Source organism: Perognathus longimembris, chromosome 17 (assembly GCF_023159225.1).
Source record: "Perognathus longimembris pacificus isolate PPM17 chromosome 17, ASM2315922v1, whole genome shotgun sequence".
Taxonomy (NCBI): Eukaryota; Metazoa; Chordata; class Mammalia; order Rodentia; family Heteromyidae; genus Perognathus; species Perognathus longimembris.
The window spans coordinates 28660675-28682760 of record NC_063177.1 but is presented as its reverse complement, the minus strand read 5'-3'; the positions used below and the strand labels follow the sequence as shown (position 1 = coordinate 28682760).

The 22086-nt window shown below is 53.6% G+C and overlaps 1 protein-coding gene across 2 annotated transcripts in view; it reads right to left on the bottom strand.

Annotated features, from left to right (window-relative positions):
• Positions 1-1218: 1218 nt before the first annotated feature.
• The window catches only part of Cuedc1 (CUE domain containing 1), an 87284-nt gene continuing 66416 nt past the window's right edge, over positions 1219-22086 (bottom strand). The window contains exons 2-11 of one of the 2 annotated variants that reach the window (XM_048364944.1): positions 18396-19002; positions 14266-14393; positions 8564-8690; positions 7489-7666; positions 6567-6650; positions 4541-4612; positions 3630-3723; positions 2958-3019; positions 2121-2191; positions 1219-1559 (exon numbers count right to left, since the gene is read on the bottom strand). In XM_048364944.1, the coding sequence (XP_048220901.1) occupies positions 2124-2191; positions 2958-3019; positions 3630-3723; positions 4541-4612; positions 6567-6650; positions 7489-7666; positions 8564-8690; positions 14266-14393; positions 18396-18956 (1374 nt within the window). In that variant the 5' untranslated portion in view covers positions 18957-19002 and the 3' untranslated portion in view covers positions 1219-1559; positions 2121-2123. The remainder of the gene's footprint in view (positions 1560-2120; positions 2192-2957; positions 3020-3629; positions 3724-4540; positions 4613-6566; positions 6651-7488; positions 7667-8563; positions 8691-14265; positions 14394-18395; positions 19003-22086) is intronic. The other variant, XM_048364945.1, reaches the window with a different exon arrangement.

Below are 22086 nucleotides of genomic sequence, written 5' to 3'. Positions count from 1 at the left end.
CACACACGCGCGCGGACTCGGAGCTGCGGCTTCGCCCGTGCGCCAGGGGCGCAGGCGCGGGGAGCGGCCGTCCCTGTCTGGGACTAGTCTGGAGCTTCTGCTGGCGGCCAGGAGGCTCCTCGGCGGAGGGGAGAGGGAGGGAGAGCCCTCCCTTCCTCCGGGGGCCACCGGCCTGGCGAGGGATCCAGGAGGGCCGGCGCCTCCTCTTGGTTGGCGGCTGCGCTCCGGATCCCCCACGCGCGCGCTTCCAAACTTGGTCACTCGGGCTGCGCCGCCCGGCCCTGCCCAGCAAGGGGCAGCTCGCCCCAACCCCCGTCCCCCCCGGATCGGAGCAGGGATGGGCGATCGCCCTCTCGCAGGGCTGGCCTTTCTCCAAGCTTCCCACCCTATTCCCAAACCCCCAGGTCCACGCAGCCGGAGCCGCGGAGCCTCGTGCCTGCTCAGGCTTCTGGGCCCTCAGAAAAGGCCAGCGCGTTCCCAGGTCCCTGGCCCCGCGGGCGAGGCGCCCCGGCCCCGCCCCTTGGCAGTGGTTGGTGCCGGTTGAGTTCGTTTAAGAGTTCGTAGAATCGGTTCCCTTTTCAGGTGGCCGCCTGGCTCACGGCAGGGGCAGAGCACTTATCCTAGGTGCTCCCAACAAGCTGGCAACTTCCCCATCTAGGTTCTGCCACCCCCTCCCCTTCTCGATGCAGTCACCCCTGAGTTTCCCGCTGCCTCAGCCCTTAGGACACAATCAGACTCATCCAGCTACCCAGCCCGAGCTCCTCAGAGCTCCCACTGCAGTGTGACTCCAGAGCTGGCTTTGCACTTCGGCCACACCGAAGGGCTTACCTAGACTGAGTCCTGCAGCTCTGGGAGAAGGGCAGAGGAAGGGGGACACCCTCCTCATCCCTGCTGGGTGAACTGAAGCTTGCCAGGTAGTGCCAGTCCCTAACAAGGAGCTCAATGAACCAGACAGGACAGGCAGCAGGTTCCTCCCTGTGGTGCCCAGGGCTGTCCCTGGGAGAGCAGAGGCTTGTAGGGAGGGTCCACAGCCCGGGGAAAGGCTGGGATGCAGGAGACCTTGGAAAGGAAGGGAGGAGTGCCCCGAGGAAGCTGGGGACTGGGTAGATCAGGCAGCCCGTGGCCTGCCAGGAGCAGTGACCTCCTTCAGGCCCAAGAGCCTCTGGTAGTGTCATCCTTCCCTTTCCCCCAAACTTCAATCTTTGTTACTTCCTGGGATTTGTTTTTCCTTTAAAGAAGGGAAGGGGTGGTTCCTGCATATGTGTTCATTGCCCACCGAAAAGCCTGGCTATAAAAGGGGCTGTGACTGGCTGCTGCCTCTAGGGGCCCCAGGCCCCTCCTCCAATCTCAGGATCATGACCCTGAAGTTCCGAGTCCTGCAGTAAATGGCAGTGGCTGAGCTGGACTGTGGCCAGAGATTGTGGCCGGAGAGCCCCGGGCCTTCATATGCAAGCACCATCTGTCCGGCTGCAGCTGGGCCCTTCAGCTGGGTACCGGTGTTGCTGTCTGGCAACCCTCACTGGGTCAGAGCATCTCTGGCGAGGCGGAGCCGCTGGCACCTGGGAGGAAAGAGGGACAAGGGAAGTCTTTCAAAAGAGATTCTTGGTCTTCTGTGATCACTGGTTCCTAGAGAGATAGTTTAGGGCAGATGCTACCAAAGAGCCCCCTTCTTTTTCCAGAAGCTCTAGATCAGCATGGGAACTCCTTGTTGCCCTAGAAACCTGCAGGAACTCCGGCAGGAGGTGATGGGTAGAGGGATAGGATGGGAAGGAAGCTTTCGTGGAAAGGGCTCCCAGGTGGGACATTTTGTGATACACAGGTAGCTCTGATGAGCCACATCAGGGGGCCTGAAGGGACAGAGAAGTAAGCTGGATCCAGAATTTGGTGGGACCAGACCTCTGGTTGAGGAATTCATAAGACTTTGCCAAGAAGACCCAGTCATCTGGATGCCAGAGGCTCATGCCTGAAATCCGAGCTACTCGGGAGGCAGAGATCTGAGAATTGAGGCTGAAAGCCAACCTAGGTAGAAGTCTATGAGAGACTCTTATCTCTAATTAAACACATACAGAGAGAGAGAGAGAGAGAGAGAGAGAGAGAGAGAGATGTAGTGCAGGCCTTACCTCTTACTGTCCTTCCCGTAGTGCCTCCTCCACCTTGGACACCTCTTGCCGCCTTCCTCGGAAGTCTTCATCTGAAAGGAAAAAGGAGGTGGCCTCATTCTCCATTCTGCAGTGCCTCGCTCAAACGTGTCTCAAGGGGGCCAGAGAGCTGCACCAACTCAATATGCCCTTTTGGGGGTACATGTTGATCCCTAGGTGGTCATGCATGAGTCCAGGAGAGAGGTGACAGCACCTAATGCTTCTCTGGCTCCCATCATTGACCTCTGAGGCCTTGTTCAAGTCCTTCCTTCTTGTGTGGACCTCAATTCTCTCATTCACTATATGGGGGGTATGGGTGTTGGGCTTCCAACACCTGGAGCCCTTGTTTCTGGACATCCCCTGGCCTGTCAAGGGAACTCTGGCATACAGATCAGGGTTCCACTGTGCATGGCCTGGTCTGAAGCAGACTCTTCAGGTCTCAATGGCCTTTGGAAGGGAGAGGTGAAAGCTGAAAGCCCCTGGGTCCTCATACTGAAGCTGCTGAGCTGTGGTTCTCCACAGGAAAGACCTGCCTGTCCATTGTAACTCTAAAGAACACTGTCCAGGAACAATGCCTGGACTCAGTGCTACAGGTAGAGAGCTGAGTGGAAGCAGAGCTGGTCCCTCTTTTAGGTACTGCAGGAAGGCAGAGGCACTGTCCCCCGAGTGGAGGGGAGCCCACATTTCTTAGCCCACCAGCCCTTGGTGTATCCCCATGGTGTGACATAAAACTCAGGAGCTCTCTTGGTGAGGGGGGAGGGAGGGAAAGGGTCACCCATCACAGCAAGTTGGAGCTCAAAAGTTCCCCTCCCTCCTCACCACAAGCATGTCCCTCAACGTCATCCAGGAGGTTGGCTGTTGACGCAGCAGCCCCCAGACTGCGAGGCCATTCAGGAAAACTGTGCCAGAGATGCATGGGTAAGCACAGTTCATTCTACCCCACTGCCTGCTCTACAGCTGTCTCCAGCCCCCCTCGGTCACAAGGCTTCCACCATATCTCCTATTCTCCAACCCTGTCCTCATCAGGCTCCTTTCGCAGGAGCAGCTGAGTGAGCATCCAGGCCCTGACTCCTCGCCTCCTCCCACACCTGGTGATATAGCCTCCCAACTCCCCTTGCCCATTCAGCTTCTAACACTGGGCAACTACTCCACAAGCAGGGGTCGTTTGCGCATCTGTGTGGAAAGTTCTCCTTTGCAAGGAACTGGGCATGGAAAGGTGGGTCTCTGGAGAAGAGTCTGCAGAAGACCCACGGACCATTTCCACAAAAGGAAATGGGGAAAGGCTTGCTGACTGCAGTGGAAGGATCCATTTTTTCCCCAAGGTGCAGCTTATCCAAAACTATACATATGACAATCTCATTGTCTACTACCCATGCCTGAATCCAGGTGCTCTGAGAGGGGGCAGAGCTGGTTTCCTCTTGCTGAGGACATAGCCCCAGTGGGTCCCACCGGGGCATCCACCACCCCACCCAGTGCCAGGCGGAAGGATACGATGGATGCTTTGGCAAGTGTTTCCTCTTTGACTTCCTCATTTTGGTCTTCTCCGAGAAGGCCCGGGCCAATTCAAACAGCTTCCTCCGGGTGGCTGGAGCAGAGAAGACCTGTGAGCCTTGCATTCTCTTGGCAGCTAGAGCGCCAGATGGCCTCCCTCCAGGTCTGACAGAGACCAGAGCAACTCCAGGCCCCTGGGGTGGGAGCCGAGGCAAGAGAGGTGACAGCAATCACAGACAGGGGCACCACCTCCCAACCTCGGGGAGCCAGGCTGTGATTCCAGGTCGGCCTGCAGGGGCAGCACAGGCCGCCACAAGCCAGGCCCTGGCCTTGTCAGCAGCCCAAGATCCGGGTATTCCTTTACCAGCTGCGACAGCCAGCCACATGTTTTGGATTGCTTTCCACCAGGCATCTTCCTGCCCCTCCCCTGGCAGAGCTGTTCCTAGGATTTCCATGACTAACCGGCCAGCTTCCCAGAAAAGGAGCCTCAAAGGGTAGCAGCCTTATTCACGCTGGCTGTAAGGCTGGGGGTGTGGGTGGGGGTGATGAAGGGGAAGGGAGGGGGCTTTCAAGATGGGCAGGGCTATGGGGCCCTTCCTCTGATTCTGGCCCAAAGAAGCCAGGCCTTGCCAAGCCCTCAAGCCATAGACAATGTGCCCACTGATGTCAAGACAAAAGGATGCCCGCACATTATTTTTCTGCAGACAGCTGGCTCAAGAGGATTTAAACTTAATTTGTGTCTACAGGGAAGTGAGGCAGGAAGGCTGAGGGAGCCAGCCTGCGATTAAAATGTCATTTCAGTTTGTTAAGAGTCAGGGGCATTAAAAACTGGGGGTGGGGGGAGGAGACTCCTTTCCTCCCATGAGGCCACAGGGCCTGCCTCATTAGCACTGAGAAGAAGCTGGACTCACATTTTCCCATATGTTTCAGCTTGTCCCTGAATAAGGCATCTTCAGACACAGCAGGGTTGGGATCACTGGTTCCTGGAAAGAGGAGGTACCTGCTGAGGGATGGAGCCCTTTGGGTCTCAGGTACTAGGATGGAGGGAAAGCAAGCAGCTGCCACGATGGGGCAGGGGGAGGGGGATCCGTGCCCTCTATGGTGGCTGGCTCAGCCTGTCTTTCCATTTGAACAAGAGGGTGAGGCTTCTTGACAGGTGCTGGTGGCTCACGCCTGTAATTTTAGCTACTTAGGAAGCCGAGATCTGAGGATGGCAGTTAGAAGCCAGCCAGGGCAAGCAAGAAAGTCTGTGAGACTTATCTCCAATTAACCATTAATTAAGAAAAAAAAATTAAAAACCTATGAAGCAGAGCTGCCCAAGTTCAAGCCCCAGAACCAGCAGACACGGACATACAAAAAAAAGAGTGCAGGCCTCTTTCCCAGCTGGAAAATACTAGAAATACTCCCCCCTGCCCCCACCCCTTACAAGCCATGCTATTCTCCACTGTGAAAATGGGACTTGGAGAGCCGGCTGGCAGAGAATATCAACCAGCCACTTCTCTATTCAATTCCATATTCTGTGAAGTCATTTTAATAGTTTGAAATGAGCAGTGGGGTGGTCTGGGTATTTACACTATGGAAGTCACCAGACACCACAAATCCAGCTTCCCCTGCACCCAGAGCAGGTTAACCAATGTGCTAGCACAGCCCACCCCCCCACACCCCGCATCCTGATATGCATGAGTCAACGCAGGAACAACACAGAGCCAGATAGGAAGGAGATCCCCTTCTTCCTTCTAGGGCTACCCTCTGTCCCACCCAGACAATGAGAAGGAATGAGAACAGGGCGATGGCAAGAGTCAGGCCCAGCCAGCCACTAGAGCCTCTGGATTCCCTTAGCACAGAACTGCTTGCATTTCTCACTGCCCTTCTAAAGCCACTGCTCCCCAGCCTGCAACTTGGCTAATCCCAAGTCACCTTGCCTGCTAAGTCCCCTTTGAGTCATTCTGATCCATCTCAGCAGCCCTGGTGCCTCTGGTTAATTCGGGATCAAGGACAAGAGGCTCTGTGGAAATTCCCAGATGCACATCTGGTAAAGACTAAGCTCCCAGCCTGTTGCTTACAAATCAGTTCTGTGGGATTTGCTCTGTCCAAGCTGGGATCAGTGAACTCCCCATCCTCCTGCTCCCGCACACCCCGCTCCACGGCCTGATGGAAGGGCACTTCCAGGCAAAGCTGCTGAGTCTGTCTGAGGATGTGGGGGCTGGGGGGGAGTGCAGTGACTGGCTAAAGGCCACTGGGTCCTCACAGGTGCAGAGTCCAGATGTTGAGTGTGAAAGCAGGGCCTCTGCCCCCACATTCCCAGCCCCAGCTCAACCCTCCGGTCCATGAATCCCACCAGTACTCCTGCCCAGCCCTTGGCCTGTCTCAGCCAATAGGACTTCTGAGACAAAGGGCCTGGCTGGTTCTCTTGGACTCAATGCTCCAAATTCCTTGTGCTTCCACACCTAGGGCAGGGCCTGGTCCATGGCAGATAACCCCTAGTTACTTAGGAGATTAACAGTTGGACCTTTCCCAGATTAATCCTGCCCTCCTCCTCTCCATGCATTTCCTAAGTTAACAAACATCTTGCTGGCTTTGCTGGTTTGCTTTTTCCCATTGCTTGGATGTATCTTCATACAAGACAGTGAGCTCCTCCAGGATAGAGATCAAGGATCACAAATCCCCACTTGCTACCAAGGGACATTACATGGTTCATGGAATCCCCTTCCACACAGGGGGAGTTCAGCCAGCCTGTGTTAACTCCCAGGTGTGGCATTAGCAAGAACCCCAGATGCTTACTTCATAGGAAATGTCCCCTCCAGCCTGCTGGGCCATCTCAGGCCCCCACCCACAATCTGTTTATTCACTCTACCCTTAATTCCATATGAGCAAAGTAAAGCTGGGGCACAAGTTCCCCGTTTCCTCCAGGGTTCTCTGGTAAGAAAGCAAAGTTACCTTGGACTGAAGAGGGAAAGCCAAAGTCATTTCCGACAGCCACACTGCTAGATTTGGATTTCTGGGACTCATACTTCAAGCGATCTGGAAAAGGAACATATTCCTTCCTGTCAGGGAAGTAAGTAAACTCCAGGGCTCCCAGAAAGTATGCCACGGATTGCCGGAAGCTGAACCCCTAGAATCTCACATGATTGCACACATGCACACAAAACAGACAAGCAGACAAGAGCTGGGCTACCAGCTCTTGGAGAACCAGTGATAATAGAAACAACTGCCTGGTTCTAACATTCTAGAATGTTCATATGGCAGACAGAAGCTCCCGGAGGGATGGTGGAGTTCAGCTCCCCTAGTCTAAGGAAAGACCAGCAACTTTGCTGCAGACTGGGGGCAGCCTGACACAACATCCTCACAACACAGTCTGCTCCTCCCAGACCAACACAGAACAGTCTCCACCTCTCTGACTTCCACAACCCTCTCTCCACACCCTACCCTAAACACTCTTCCTCCTGAAGGGGAAAGGCAGCTTCGTTGAAAAGCAGCTTGTCCCACCCAAATACTCTGTCCTAACATCCTCCACTGTGGGAGCCTTCCACTCTGGCACAGTTACCATTATTTCTGTCCTGTGGCTGGAGCTGTGCTCTTACCCCCATGGCCCTGGGCAAAGATCAGTGCTCATCACAGAGCAGTTGTGTAGGGGTACGGGGAAGGCCTCAGTGGGTACACCATCCTTTCTCTCTCGGAGTCCCAAGGTGTTTCTGATCCTGTCGACAGAATTCTGGTGACCTCTGACAGAACCTGGTGAGGGCCATACTTCAGCAGGACGCACAACCTCCAACACAACCTGAGCTCCAAGACTAAAAAGCTCACCTCACTTCCTTCTTCAGCCACAAGACAGTGGTTACAGGACCCAGTTGGTACCCACCTCTCTCCAGTGCAAGGAGGAAGTCCCGGTTGCGCTGCAGTTCCTTCATGAACTCCTCATTTTGCAGGAACAGTGCAATCCTCTCGTCCTCCAGGTACTGCTTCCAGCGGCTGTCCTGGTCACTAGTCATTGGTGCAGGAACAGGAGGTATGCCTCCCTCTCCACTCACAGGGTTACCCTGAAGAGGAAGCAAGCATGCTGCCCAAGGCCTACTCATTTATTGACTGTCCTGGGGCTTGAACTCAAGGCCTGGGTACTGTCCCTTAGCTCTGCTGGTTGACTGGACATAATGAGTCTGGCTTTGAACCGCAGTCCTCAGATCTCAGCTTCCTGAGTAGCTAGGATTACAGGTGTGAGCCACCAGCACCTGGCTGAATGCCTACTCTTGATGGCACACCGGACACTAACATCTATGCACATGTGCACACACACATACCCTTCCCACGGATCTTCCAGCCCCATCCTGAGGTCCACATCACGCAATGGGACCCACTTGTCAGCTCAAATCCACCACAAGGGGTCAGAACCTTCTCTGCTACAGGAGCAGCAAGGGTTTAACACCTATTTTTCCTCTTGACCTCAGATCACCTCATTCTTCCATCTACAGCCTCGGTGGTTCTGAAGAGATTTGCAAATGCTCAATCGTCGGCACACAGACTCCTAAATTTCTACCTCTCCTTGCATCAGCAGCCTCCCATGAGCCACACCTTGCAGGGCCATCGTGGGACCTGCCAGCATCAGGGGAGAGGCTGCCTCCGGCCCTTTCCCAAGGAAAGGAGAAGAAGTATCCTGGCTCTCTGCTCTTGGCTGCCCATGCCCCCCTCCCTCTAGCCCAAGGTGATGGCCTCAGCCAGTCTCCAGCCATCAGTTTCCCTGGATCAAACAGGAAGCTACCAGGCCCAGACAGGAAGCGGCGAGGCTTTCGGTTCAGTGCCCCTCTCCTACAAACTGAGAGCAACCGAAATAGCTCAACCAGAGCTTTAAAAATCAGGAAGCAAAACCGACTCAAACCGATCGTGTGGGCAAAGAGAGATGCTGGGCAGGCAGGTAGTCATGGAGGGTGGGGAGCGGTTACCTGAATGCTGTCCAGCTGCTGGGGCAGGATACGCAGGAAGTCATCAGGAAGCTTGCCTAGCAGAGGTGGGTTCCAGTTCCGGTAGCGCCTCTGGCTTGCAGGGGGTCCTGAGCTCAGCACATCAATCCTTGGGGTAGGAGTGAGGAGTAATAAGGGGATGGTAGTCAACTCAACCACAGACTTGGAGTCCCATGACACCAGTTCCTTGGGAAGATCACAGCCCTCTCTCAATGGGCTGGGCCTTGGCCTTGGCTTCAGGCTGTCATTGTTCTTCCATCATTCACTGCCATCCTAGGCCTCTAGCCCTCATAGTGCTAACATTGATGTCATGGATGTACACACAGAGGATAGCGAATGTCCTATGCAGATGCCAGGGGTCATTTCCTCCTGTGTTCATGCCTCATAGCACCAAGCTTGTGGCTACTGAGTAACATGTATGGTTCAAGGGATAAACACAGAAACACCAGCCTGATGTATGGTGGTTTATTGGGAAGGGGAGATACCAGGACCCCTAGAGAACAGAGCAGATTTGAGTTCCCATTCTCTCTTAAACATAGCCAACAAGGTGGGCTTGGGAAGACTCTTAGTTCCCTCTAGGACTCGTTTCCCATCTAGACCTTGTTGCTTCCCTGTCAAGATGTAGGGGACCCCTCATAAGCTGCATCTTGCACAGCCTTCTCTGAGCACTTAGCAGTTGGTTATCTGTCTCATGTGTGTATGTGTGTGTGTGTGCATATGCATGCATGCACATGCATATGTGCTTGTACACAACAGTACTGAGGCTTGAACTCCGGGCCTGGGCACTCTTCATTAGCTCTTCTGCTCACGGCTGGTGCGCTACCACTTGAGCCACAGCTCCATTTCTGCCTTTTTTGGTGGTTAATTAGAGCTAAGAGTCTCACAAACTTTCCTGTCCCAGCTGGCTCTGAACCACGATCCTCAAATCTTAGCTTCCTGGGTAGCTAGGATTCTAGGTGTGAGCTACCTGGAAGGCTCTTTTGGCGAGGGGTGCTCAGGGCCCACTCTTCCCAGGCAAGGTGTGTGACAAGGACCTGGGCCAGGGCAGAGGCCCATCCTCAAAGCAGGGCCAGGAAAGAGAGAGAGAGGGGCCAGGCCAGCCTGCACCTGCCCTGACCCGCAGGCTCCTGCCCTAGCCCAGGCCTAAGGGCAGCTGGAGCCCGGCCAGTATCTCCCCTCCAGTAACTCGGCAGCCTGCAGCGTGGCAACCGCAGGCCACGCGTCCTGCTGAATCAGGGAAATGACACATTGAGAAGGCAGCCGGGCCGGGGGCGGTGGGGGCTGCTCTCCCAGGCTCAGCCTGGCTTTGATTTGGCCTCCCCAGCTCCAGGAATCCCGTGCCTGCCCCCTGGCTGGGGAAAAGCTTTTCCCCAGCTGCCTCCCAATGTGGAAATAACTTCCTTTCCTTTTTCTATTTTGGGCTGGTTAGCTGAGTGGGGGTGAGGGGAGGGCGGGGGCAGCAGCAGACGGATAACCAGCTGCTAAGTGCTAGCCGCTCAGGGCCTGGAGCCAAAGGAACCCCTCAAGCTCGGGCCACCCTCCCTCCGGCTACAATACAGACAAGAAGCGGGCTGAGGACTCCCAATCCGGAGCCACTTCTGCAACTGGGGAGGCTTCTTTTCTTGCCAAGTCTTGGGGGGGAGGGGAGGGTGGTTTGGCATTCTCAGGGCACAGAAGATCACCTCCAGCCATGGGGAGCAGAAATCGTCTCGGGGCATTACCCTTTCTTAGGCCTCAGGATTGTTATCTGGGACACATTGCCAACCCCAATTTAACTATACCTCGGAGTCTTACAGAAGAGGGGAGCACAGGGGTAGGTTGTCCTCCGATCCCCTCTAAGCTACTTTGTTACTGAGAGGCCCAGATAGGTGGGATAAGGTGGGAAGGGCCCCTGTTGTCTACTGAGTCTCCCTCAATAGCTACTGAGCCTGGGAGGCCCAACCCCCACCAGGCCTGGCCCTGGCAGAGATGAGGTCACCCACAGCTGCCGGAGCAGGAAGGGGTGTGGGGCAGCCAAGCCCAGGCAGCCCAGGCAACTCCATTGTGGTCAGAAAGGAATGTCAGAAATGAGCTGAGAGGCAGTGGGGGAAAAAAAAACAACAAAAACTTCCAAGGCTGTCATTTCAATGGAAAAACAGCAGGCGGCCTATGCAGAGGTCCCCAAGGCTTCAGAGACACGCAGATGGATGGAGGAATGTCAGGGTGGGTGGGAAGATGAAGGAGGCTGAGGCTGGGGAAGATCCCCTGCCCCCCCCCAACTCCTAAAGCCTCCAACAACAGAGCTGCAGGCACCTTTGGAACCCCAAGTGTGCTCAGAGAATGTCCGATCTGACTGAGAAACACTTCCGAGACTAGGCAGGATTTGGGGACACAGTGAGATCCCCGTGGGCCAGGCCCTGTCCCAAGCCTACAGATAGATCATCTAGGCGAAACCTCGCCACAGAGATCCTGGCGTGCCAGGCCTGCCTCCCCTGGCAAGCGCCCTCTAAAGCTCATTCCAGGGATCAGACAGCAGAAAGGGGAGCAGACCATGTTCCCTTTCAAATGTGACCACGATCCAAGGCTCAGAGGGGGATTCCTAAAACTACCTGACCACACCACTCTTAGCTCATGTGGCCCTTCAGCAGCTTCTACAGCTATGGGGTAAGATGGAAGCTCCTTGGAGGAGCCTCCAGCCTGTCCAGATTCATCTAGCTGTTCCATACTTCCAGGAGCTCCCCAGGTAGCTTCCCCTCTCCGGTTGCCAGTCCTTTGCCTGGAACACCTCAGGTTCATGCTAATATGTGCAGCCTTCTGGTCACAGCTTGGCTAGTCACCTTCCCTGCCCCTGTGTCTGTGGCTCCCCTAGTCTCTGATCTCCACCAGGCAGGGTGGCTCCTCTTTGTGTTCCAGGGGACTCCATAAAGGCTGGAAGTGCATGTCCTCTATGCACAGATCTGAGTGAGGCCCTGGAGCTAGCTCCCCTGCCCCAGAGACAAGGCTCTACCGCTGGTGAATGCTGGCCTCTGAGGAGGCCTTGCCACTGGTGCCAGTGTTCAGGGTCAGAGCCAAAGCTGAAGGCCAGCCAGCTAGTGCAGCTGGGGGCAGGAAGAGCAATAAACTACTGATTATAACCACTGATTACAGGTCTGCTCTGTTCCTGGTACTGCACTAAGCATTTTACATGCAAAATCATATTCAGTCCTCATAACGGTGCTGAAATGCAAAACAGAAATCCCATTTCAGCCGGGTGCTGGTGGCTCATGCTTGTGAAGTGCCAGACTTTGAAGTCAGGCCCCACTTTACCACGTGAACCCCACCTTACCACATGAACCCCACTTTACCACGTGAACCTGAGATAAGCAGGCCCTGTGAGCAGACCCAGGACAAGCCCATTAGGGCCCAGTCGGTCTAGAACTCTAACCGCTGGGAATGCTTAACTCTGACCACCCCTAGAATGCCTCAAACCCTGAGCCAATCAGATTTGTACCTGTGTCCTAATCTTGCTTGCTTGAACACCTGATTGTTGTAACTTTGTTTTTTGCCTTTATAAGCCCTGTGGAATCGTAGCTCCTCCTAACCTCCGCTGTGTTGGTGGGTAGGACAAAGCCTTGCCTTGCTTTTGCATTTCGGAACGTCTGAGTCTCAGTGGCCTTCTTGGTGGTCGTTTCGCGACTTGGCACAACACTTGTAATCTTGACTACTCAGGAGGCTGAGATCTGAGGATCGTGGTTCAAAGCCAGCCCAGGCAGGAAAGTCTGTGAGATCCTTATCTCTGAGTGGCACTGAGGCTTAAAGTGGTGGAGCATTAGCCTTGAGCAAAACAGCTCAGGGATAGCACACAGGCCCCAAGTTCAAGCCCCACAACTGACCCCCCCTTAAAAAATCCCATTTCACAGATGAGGCAAATGAAGCTCAGAGAGTTTAAGGGATAAACCCAAGGCCACATAGCAAAGACAATAAGTCAGAGGTTTAGCTGAAGAATAGGGGTGGGAAAAGCAGTCTGCCTCTCTCTGACTCTACAACTCAGTCTAGATTTCTGCCGTGTCTCCACAACACATCAGCACTGCCATTCACTCTCCCCATACGCTCAGTTCTCCCTTCTGAGAAGCAGGCAGAACTATTCTACCGAGCAACCTAACAGTCTCTGGACATTTATATAAAAGCATGTTGGGAAGGCGAAGGAGGGAAGGAAGGAAGGAAGGAAGGAAGGAAGGAAGGAAGGAAGGAAGGAAGGAAGGGAGGGAGGGAGGGAGGGAGGGAGGGAGGGAGGGAGGGAGGGAGGGAGGGAGGGAGGGAGGGAGGGAGGGAGGGAGGGAGAGAGGGAGGAAGGAAGGAAGGAAGGAAGGAAGGAAGGAAGGAAGGAAGGAAGGAAGGAAAGAAGGAAGGAAGGAAGGCAGCAGGCAGAGAGGCAAAAGAAAAGCTAGGCCCTGTGACCCACCCATCCCATGCTATATACATCCTGTCAGGTCCTACCCAGCCCCACTCACTGACCCCCCACTTCCCACTCCAGCACAATTTGCACCCCTATTCCACTCATGTCATTTTCTTTTCTCTTTTCTTTCTTTATTTTGGTGGGACTAGGAATTGAGTTCAGGGACTGGAGTTCTAACACTTGAGCCATGTCCCTTGACTTTTTGTTCTACTTTGTTTGTATGGGGGCTTGAACTCAGAGCCTGGGTACGCTCCCTTAGCTTTTAGGCTCAGGGCTGGCACCTTACCACTACAGCCACAGCTTCACTTCTGGCTTTATAGTGGTTAGTTGGAGATAAGAGCCTTCCCGGGCTTCGAACTGTGATCCTCAGATCTCAGCCGTCTCGGTAGCTAGGGCTACAGGCAGGAGCCACCAGCACCTGGCTGTATTTTGTTTCTGAGATAGCATCTCCCTAACTTTGCCTGGGCTGGCCTCAATGTCAAGATCCAGCGGCACAGCATCAGCATGGGCTCTGGAAAACAAGCAGCTCTCTCTACCCGGGACCCTGGTGACAGCCAGGTTCATCTTAAGCTGTCAAATGACAGAGTCCCTGAGGAACTTCACAGTCTACTCTCCTGCCTCTAGTGACCAAACTATCCCAGGGAAAGAGAGAACTGCTCCCATGGCAAAGGAACTCTCCCAACAAAGCTGAGTGTGGTGGTGCACATCTGTAATCTCAAATGTGAAAGCCACTCAGGAGAAGGTAGGATAGCAAAAGTGAATCCCTACCTAAAACCAAAATGAAAGCGAAACAGGGCTAGGGGAGTGGCTCAAGTGGTAGAGCACTTGCTTAGAGGCACCGAGTTTAAACCCTAGGACTGCTCTACTCCAGCAACGACAAATAGATGGCCACTCCATCCGTTAGTGATGGCCCTGTGTCTGAGGTTCCCATCTGGAACACAGTGATTAATTAGTAAAACGTTCCCGTGGGGCTGAGGAAGGGAAATATCAGTGTAGATCCTAGGTGTTGGTTCTTTTTACTCTGGCCTCTCCCTTGACTATTAATTAGCTCCCAGAAGGCAGAGGCCAGGCCATCCTTAACTCTGTCCCATTACTAAGTAGCCCAGAGTAGGAGTTCAGTAACTCCTTGTCATCTAGCTCAACTGTCTCATGCCACAGGAGACACCTGCTCAACTGAGATGTCCAGCCAAGTTTCACCCGGTGTTTGCACACAAGCGGCCCTCTGGTCTGTTTTCCCGCTCCTCTGCTCTGAGGCAAGATGAGTTCTCACCGAGGAGGTGGAGTTGGGGGAGCCAAAGGGTAAGGCCTGTCAAACATGTGCATGTGGTAGGCCGGCGGAGAGTACACAGGCGGGGGCTCTTCGTCAGAGCTATCGGGCTCCAGAGTCCTTTCCAAGATCTAAAGCAAAGACAACCAAGAAAGAAATATTAGAATCTATCCTTAAATTTCAATGGCATTCAGACAAAATCAAGTGTGGTTCCTTATAAGGAGCCCTGTGCTGGGCTGATGGGAGTGTAAATTGATACAACCGCTCCTCTGGAAAACTGGCCTTTATCTATGAACTCCACCTCAGCCCCTAAAATCCAGTGGACTCAGCAGACAAGAAAGCACACGTCTCCACAAGAATGTTCATGACAGAATTAGCCCTCCAAGGAAGGTTCAGGAAGAGGCCAAACACAGCCAGGTGCCACTGGCTCTGATCTGTAATCTTAGCTACTCAAGAGGCTGAAATCTGAGGATCATGGTTCAAAGCCAGCCTGAGCAGGAAAGTCCTGAGACTTATCTCCAGTTAAACAACAACAACAAAAAAAAAACAGAAGTGGAGTTGTGGCTCAAGTGATACAGTAGTAGCCTTGTGTGAGAAAGTGAAGGGACAGTGCTCAGGCACTGAGTTGAAGGTCTGGTACTGGTACATGCAAGTGTGCATGCACACACACAAGAATAGGCCAAACACAGAGATGGAAGTCAGAGTAGTGTGAACTCTGGGATGGGTAAGGAAAGAAAAGAGCTCGTTCTGTTGAGGATGTTTCTTCATCTGATAATGAAGTGCATTCACGCTGTGAGATTTTCCCTGTAATTTGTGTTCTTTTTAATTTTTATATGTATTTATTTACTTATTTTTGCTGGTCCTGAGGCTTGAACTCAGGGCCTGGACACTGTCCCTGAGCCTCTTTGTGCTCAAGGCTAGCGCTCACCACTTGAGCCACAGTGCTACTTCTGGCTTTTTCTGAATAGTTTATTGGAGATACGAGTCTCAGGGACTTTCTTTCCAAGGCTGGCTTCGAACTGTCATCCTCAGATCTCAGCCTCCTGAGCAGCTAGGATTACAGGCATGAGCCATCAGTACCCCATGTTGTATCCTTTTTATACGTGTGTTTTTTGCGGATGGTAACACCCTTGTTACCCTCATTCCTGTCTATTATCTGGCAAGGTAGGACATGGATTGTCACATCCATTTTGCAGATAAGGAAACTGAGGTCCAAGTAAATAAAGCAACAGCAAAAGTCACCCACTGGTATTAGATCTGAGTCTTCAATTTGGACTACGGTCTCTCCCTCAGGTGCAATGTCTAACTAATCACATTAAATAGAGCCCACTCGTCCTTCTGGACTCTTTCTTCACTCAGGAGCCAGAAAGAGGGGCGAACCCTGGGTTTCTGCCACTTGGGTTGACTTAGACCCTTCTTCAGAAGCCTCTGGAACAAGAGATCCCTCCTCCCACACCTTGGCCTCCTGTTCCTCCCGGCTCCTCCCCATGGCTCCGCTCCCATCTGCCCCAAGACTGAGGCACAGGGCAAGGCTCAGAGGCTGTGTGTGGCTAAAGCTGCCCCTGCAAGTCTGGGCTGGGCTGCGCTGGCACGTCTCTGCTCTCAGCCAGCCATGCCTGGCACACAATGCCCCCAGGAACACCCCAGGGGAGTGAGCATGCACAAATGCACACACAAAGGAGCACTGGCATGTGCACACTGCCGCAGTGCTCTTTGCACATGCAGCCAGCCCGACCCAAGGAGGCCTCCTGCTCTGGAATGCGCTAACGTTCTTTCCTTTGAGGCGGAAAGTATTTAAACAGATGCTTCTGCAGGGAAAGAAGAATGTCACTGCTTTTCGTGCTGCTGCTCTGCTTACCCCATGTTTCCACAAGGAGGAGGTGGGGCTGGGGCTGGGTCGGGGGGAGACTGTATAAGTGCTGTTCCTGCTCAATGGCAAATTCCACAGGATTCCTGATTCCTGGCAGAGGGTGGCAGTTCAATAGGAACTGTTTCCCACGGGGTGGGGGGGGGGCGGGGAAGGCGGGGATTGGCTGCTGCCACCTGCAGCCCCACCCCCACCCCAGTCCTGAAAGATGGGGTTTCAGGCTGGGGTTGGTCTAGTTGGATGAGAAGAAGAGCGCTGGGGGAACTGTTCCCAGAGGAAGCCTGCTGGGGCTTTCTGTGGCATCAGCCCCCAGAAACACACCCCCTCCATAGCAAAGCCACCAGGCAGGATCCTGGAGAGGAATGGCTCCAGAAAAGCAGATCCCCCCAGGCCCAGATATCTGGCTTCTCACATGCTTTATGGAGCCCACCCAGCAGCTGCTGGTGGCTCAGGCCTCCAGGATGAAGCCTAGCTATTCAAGAGGCTGAGATCTGAGGATCATGGTTCAAAGCCAAGCTGGACAGCAAAGTCTGTGAGGCTCTTATCTCCAATTAGCCAGCAAAAAAAGCTGAAAGTAGAGGTGTGGGTCACAAGGTACAGTGACAGCCTTGAGCACAAAAGCTAAGTGACAGGGGCTGGGAATGTGGCTTAGTGGTAGAGTGCTTGCCTAGCATGCATGAAGCCCTGGGTTCGAATCCTCAGTACCACATAAACAAAAAAAGCTGGAAGTGGTGCTGTGGCTCAACTGGTAGAGTGCTAGCCTTGAGCAAAAAGAAACTCAGGGACAGCACCCAGGACCAAATTTCAAACCCCAGGACTGGCACAAAGAAAAAAAGACAGCCCTCTCCTTTGCATCTTCCTGGTGGCTCTCTTTTTCCCACCAACCACAAGGAACTTGTTTTGGCTTTAAAGGTGCAGGAGGCGTGGTGGCCTCATAGCTCACCTCATTGTGGGTGATGGATGCCTGCCAGGTGCTCTGAGTGGGGCAAGGTCTGGGCCATTTATCTGACAGGAGTTATTTCTCTGTGGCAAGGATACCCCTTGGGCCAGCCCGCCATCCATCAGGCTCAGGGAAGGGGCTTTTTCTAGTCAGCAGTTATTGTCATTCCAGCTGCTGCTCATAAATTTTCTGCAGCACTTTGTGCTGGCTCAGGAGCTGCCTGCTGATGAGCCTAGGCAGGGCTCCAAAGGTGGGGGCTGGGGGAGGGCTGGGGGGGGTGCTGAGAAGGTGCCCAACCTGGAGGAGTGTAAGAGCCTGAGGGGAACTGGTGCACACCTCCAAGGTGACTCAGAGCTGGGGAAGCCCACGGGGAAGCACGGGGCTGTGGGCACCATGCACAGATATGTAAGCACACAGATCCTATCTCTCCATGAAGGAGGGTCTGGATTTCCTAATACTTCCTCCACTGGCTGACTAACAGGCAGGTCAAAGAAATGGTTTCCAAGGGGGGGGAAAGGCGCTAGGAGGCTGTACAAGAACAGCAGCAATGTTTACTCATCCAATGAATATTCCCTGAGCACCTGCTATGTGCCTGGGAGCTGCAGGTGATGCAGGTGACTCAGGGACAGGTACCACTGCCCACATCGCTTCTCTTCCCCTGGAGACAGAATTCCCCATGGGCAGGAAGAGGCTGGGGACCAGCGGAGAGGCTTCACCATGCAGGACACAGCTCTGACTCATGGACAGACGCGGCCTGCAGGGCTGGCTTGAGATCCCCGAGGCCATATGTAGGTCTAGGTTTCCCACTGTAAAGAGGATGGCTCACACCTGTAATCTGAGCTACTCTGGAGGCTGAGACCTTTAGACTGAAGCTCAAAACCAGCCCAGGCAGGGAAATCCGTGAGACTTTTATCTCCAATTAAACAACAAAAAGGGGGAAATGGAGGTATGGCTTAAGTGGTAGAGTGCCAGCTTTGATTAAAAAAACAAACATTTCAAGCCCTAGTACCAGCACATGGACACACATGCATGCACGCGCGCACACACACACACACACACACACACACACACACACACACACTATAGGAGACTCCAGGTCTGGAATCAGTGATGTGAGTGGAGCCCTAGTACCTGAGTGTTTAACAAGCTCCTGGATTGACCCTGACCACTGAGTGAGTGCTGGTATCTGTCGAGTGACTGCCTGTGACTTCTGCTCCTAGCAGAAGGTGGCTTCCTGACCCCGCAGTTTCCCAGGTCGGAACCATCGGATGGGGGCCCAGCCCTGTCGGAAGTGTGCACTGCGGTGGGTGGGAGGCTCCCGCCTACCTCGGGAGGGATGCTGTCCTCGGAGTCGGAGCTGTCCTCGTAGGGGCTGCCCGCCCCGGCCTCCAGGTTCATCTGCAGCAGCTGGTCGATGGTGGCGTCCACGGCGCCGCTGTTGGCGCGGAGCACGCACTCGATGATGTCGTAATCCATGTTGGGGAACATGGTCTTGAAGTCGTCCATGGCCTGGTTGAACTCCAGGCGCCGCACCTGGCGAGCTGGCCGGCTATTGTTGAGCTCCTGCGGGGCGGCGGCGCTGCCTCCCCCGGCCCCGCTCCCGGGGCCCCGCGCCCCGGCGGCCCCGCTCCCACCGCTCCCGCCACCGCTGCTGCTCCGGCGGAACAGGCTGGTCATTCTGGAGGACGTCTCCTGCAGGCCAGCCGAGCGGTGCCCGCGCGCGGCGTCCCCGGCTTGCTTGCTCGGCGGGCGCGGGCAGCTCACTCCAGCGCCAGGCCCGGGCTCGGGTATGGAGAGCGCGCGCGCTGGCGGCGGGGAGGCCCCGGGCAGCCCCTTCGGGAGGGGTCCTGGTCCTAGCGAGGTGGCGGCATGCGGGGCATCGGTCATCCACACCCGCGGGGCATCTTGACGGCTGGATCCAGCTGGGTCCCACCTGAAACAGGGAGAAGCTGTGGTCAGAGACAGCAAGCGAGAGCTCCCTGGGGTGGGGGGTGGGGTGGCCAGGGGGTTATTAGGAAGAACGGGGAGAGGGAATCCCCTCCCCAGCCCAGGGGGAGACCTCTTCCCTGCTTTCTCTCCAATGGCACTTAGCATCCCCGCCTCCCTTTCTTATTGGAGGTCAGGGTTGTGTGCAAGCTAGGCAAAGGCTGTACCTCTGAGCTGCACCCCCAGACAGGCCATAGTTCTTTTCCCATGAACTAGAGCTACAGATGGCATGGCCCACTCGAACCCCCAAAACCCTTAACCTTGATATGGGTTACCACATGGCAACACTCTGAAGTGTGAGCTGGCACCCCCATTTTGCAGATGGAAAAACCAAGCACAGATTCAAAGGGAGTAGGAGGAGCCAGGATTTGAACTCAGAAAGTATGTCACTACCCTAGCCATGAGCCACGATTGCTACTCTCCTTACAAGGACCCCTGAGGACCAGATGGGAGTGGAAGGGCTCAGTGCCGGCTAGTCATTTGTCTCTCCACACGATGATTTCTACCACTTCCCCTGCATCACCACCATATTTCTTCCAATATGGTGGTCTTGCTCTTATATGGAACCCCAGGGAGTGCAGGGAATTCCTCAGTATCACTGGGACCTTTCAGCCTGAGAAAGGAAACATCATTTGCATTCACGAAGGGCCTGGATCTGATGAGGTGACTCAGACCCAGACCCCACTTTTGGAGAGCTTAGATCAGGCCCTAAAATGTAGAGGAAGCAGGATACATAAAGTTATCTCCCCTGCCTTCATTCCCCCCTCCCCATGTTAGGCTGACAAGCTTTATTTGTTTTCTTTTTAATTTATCAGGAATGCAGATTTATTTTTACAGAGCACTGAGTGTCCTTGCATATACTCTTTTTTAATCCAGAAGTTTCTTCTCAAAGCTGTCTTAAAAAAAAAAATTGAAGCTGAGTGCCCATGGCTCACACCTGTAATCCTAGCTACTCAGGAGGCTAAGATCTGAGGATTGTGGTTCAAAACCAGCCCAGGCAGGAAAGCCCATGAGAGTCTTATACCCAATTAAGCACAGAAAAACCGGAAGCAGAGCTGTGGCTCAAATGGTAGAGCACTAGCCTTGAGCAAAAGGAGCCCAGGGACAGCACCGAGGGTCAGAGTTCAAGTTCCAGTACTGACAAAGAAAATTATTTTTTGGAGGAGGGAGCACTACTGTGGTTTGAACTCAAGAGCCTTGTGCTTGTTAGGCAGGTGCTCCACCACTTAGGCCATGCCTCTGAGCTCTCAAGGCTGTCTTGAAAAACTATGTTTGTTTTCAGTTCTGCTCTTAATCCCCACCATCAAACCCAGGTCCTCCGCCCCAGGCAACCTGGTCAGGCACCCCCAGACTCAACACAGTGGTGCCATGCAGATGTTGAATGGAAAGTCAGGCAGAATTAGGGACTGAACTCTGTAACCAAAAACCACACCCCCTCAGACCTAGACATGTGAATTATGGCTAGGTCACATCTCTGTTAGATACCTTCTGGTGTCGAAATCATAAAGTCTCACCTTTCTCCAGCTTATCCCAAGACAGTTACAATAATTTTCTTTATTTGTGCTGGTACAGGAAGGGGCTTAAATTCCAGGTCTGGGCACATCCCTTAGCTTTATTGCCCAATGCTGGTACTCTACCACTTGAGCCACAGCTCCACTTCTAGCTTTTTGGTGGTTAATTGGAGATAGGAGTCTCACAGACTTTCCTGCCTGGGCTGACTTCAAGCCACAATTCTCAGATCTCAGCCCCCTGAGTAGCTAGGATTACAGGCATGAGCCACTGGTGCTGGATTGTTATCAACTGCATTTTAAGGGACTGCTCCATCAGGGGATACTCCGATTTGATAACAACAAGTACAAACCTATTCTCCCTTTCCTAGGATTGAAAACCACCCGCTTAACAGGGGATGGACAAACATTTTGTGTGCAAACCAGTGGCATGCTTCTTGTCATAGTCAGAGCAGTCAAACGTTTGAGGGTGTGAGCTAGGTAAGACTGAGGGCTGGGAAGGGACAATGGAGGGCCTTCTACCCAGGGGCAGAGGACACATTGCTGTCACTGATTCCTGGTCCCTTCATGATTCATTAGGACCTCATACTCAGGTGCCACCATGCTTAGCAGCTAATCATTCATCTCTGCCTCCCTGGAAGGACATGGAAATTGTCAACGGACTCCAGTTCTGCAAACTGCTGGATGTCTGCCTAATTCCAGAGGTGGGTTAGATTTGAAAGTGGAAAACTAAAAGAATGTGAGTTCTGAGTAGCCAGTGAACACTGAAGATACAGAACTAAAATCCTAAGCTGGACAATGGTGGCTCACGGCTGCAATCCTAGCAACTCAGGAGGCTGAGATCTGAGGATCATGGTTCGAAGCCAGTCTGGGCAGGAAAGTGTGAGACTCTTCTCTCCAATTAAAGCACAGCAAAAGGCCAAGGGGGGGGGGTGGGGCTGTTGCTCAAGTGGTAGAGCACTAGCCTTGAGCAAAAGGAGCTCAGGGACAGTGCCCAGGCTGAGTTCAAGCCTCATGATTGGCTTAAAAAAAAAAAAAAAAGAAAGAAAAGGGAAGGGAAGGGAAGGAAAGGGAAGGGAAAAGAAGGAAAGGAAAGGGAAGGGAAGGGAGAACTACAATCCTTTCCCACTTGGAAAAGCATGTTAACATGACAACATCAATGTGTCTCCATTTGTTCTTTGCATATACTACTGTACGCAAGTTTACTCAAACGTGGTCAAACTCCACATTCTATGCCACCACATTTTTCTGCTTAGTAGTGTATTGTAGCCATCTTCCCGTGTCAGAACACAGAGATTACTTTATCATGTGTAATGCTTCGGTGGTAATGTGTTGACTGGGGGAAGCATGATTTATTGCCCGACTCCATCTATCACATCTTCACGCAGAGAAACAAGCCACAGACGAGGGAGGCCAAAGCCATTTCCCAAGGAGAAACAGAAGGATGGCCTCAGCCATGAGCCCACAGATTGGTCAGGAGAATGAGCACGGGAAGGCAGCCCAGTAAGCACAATCACCCACAG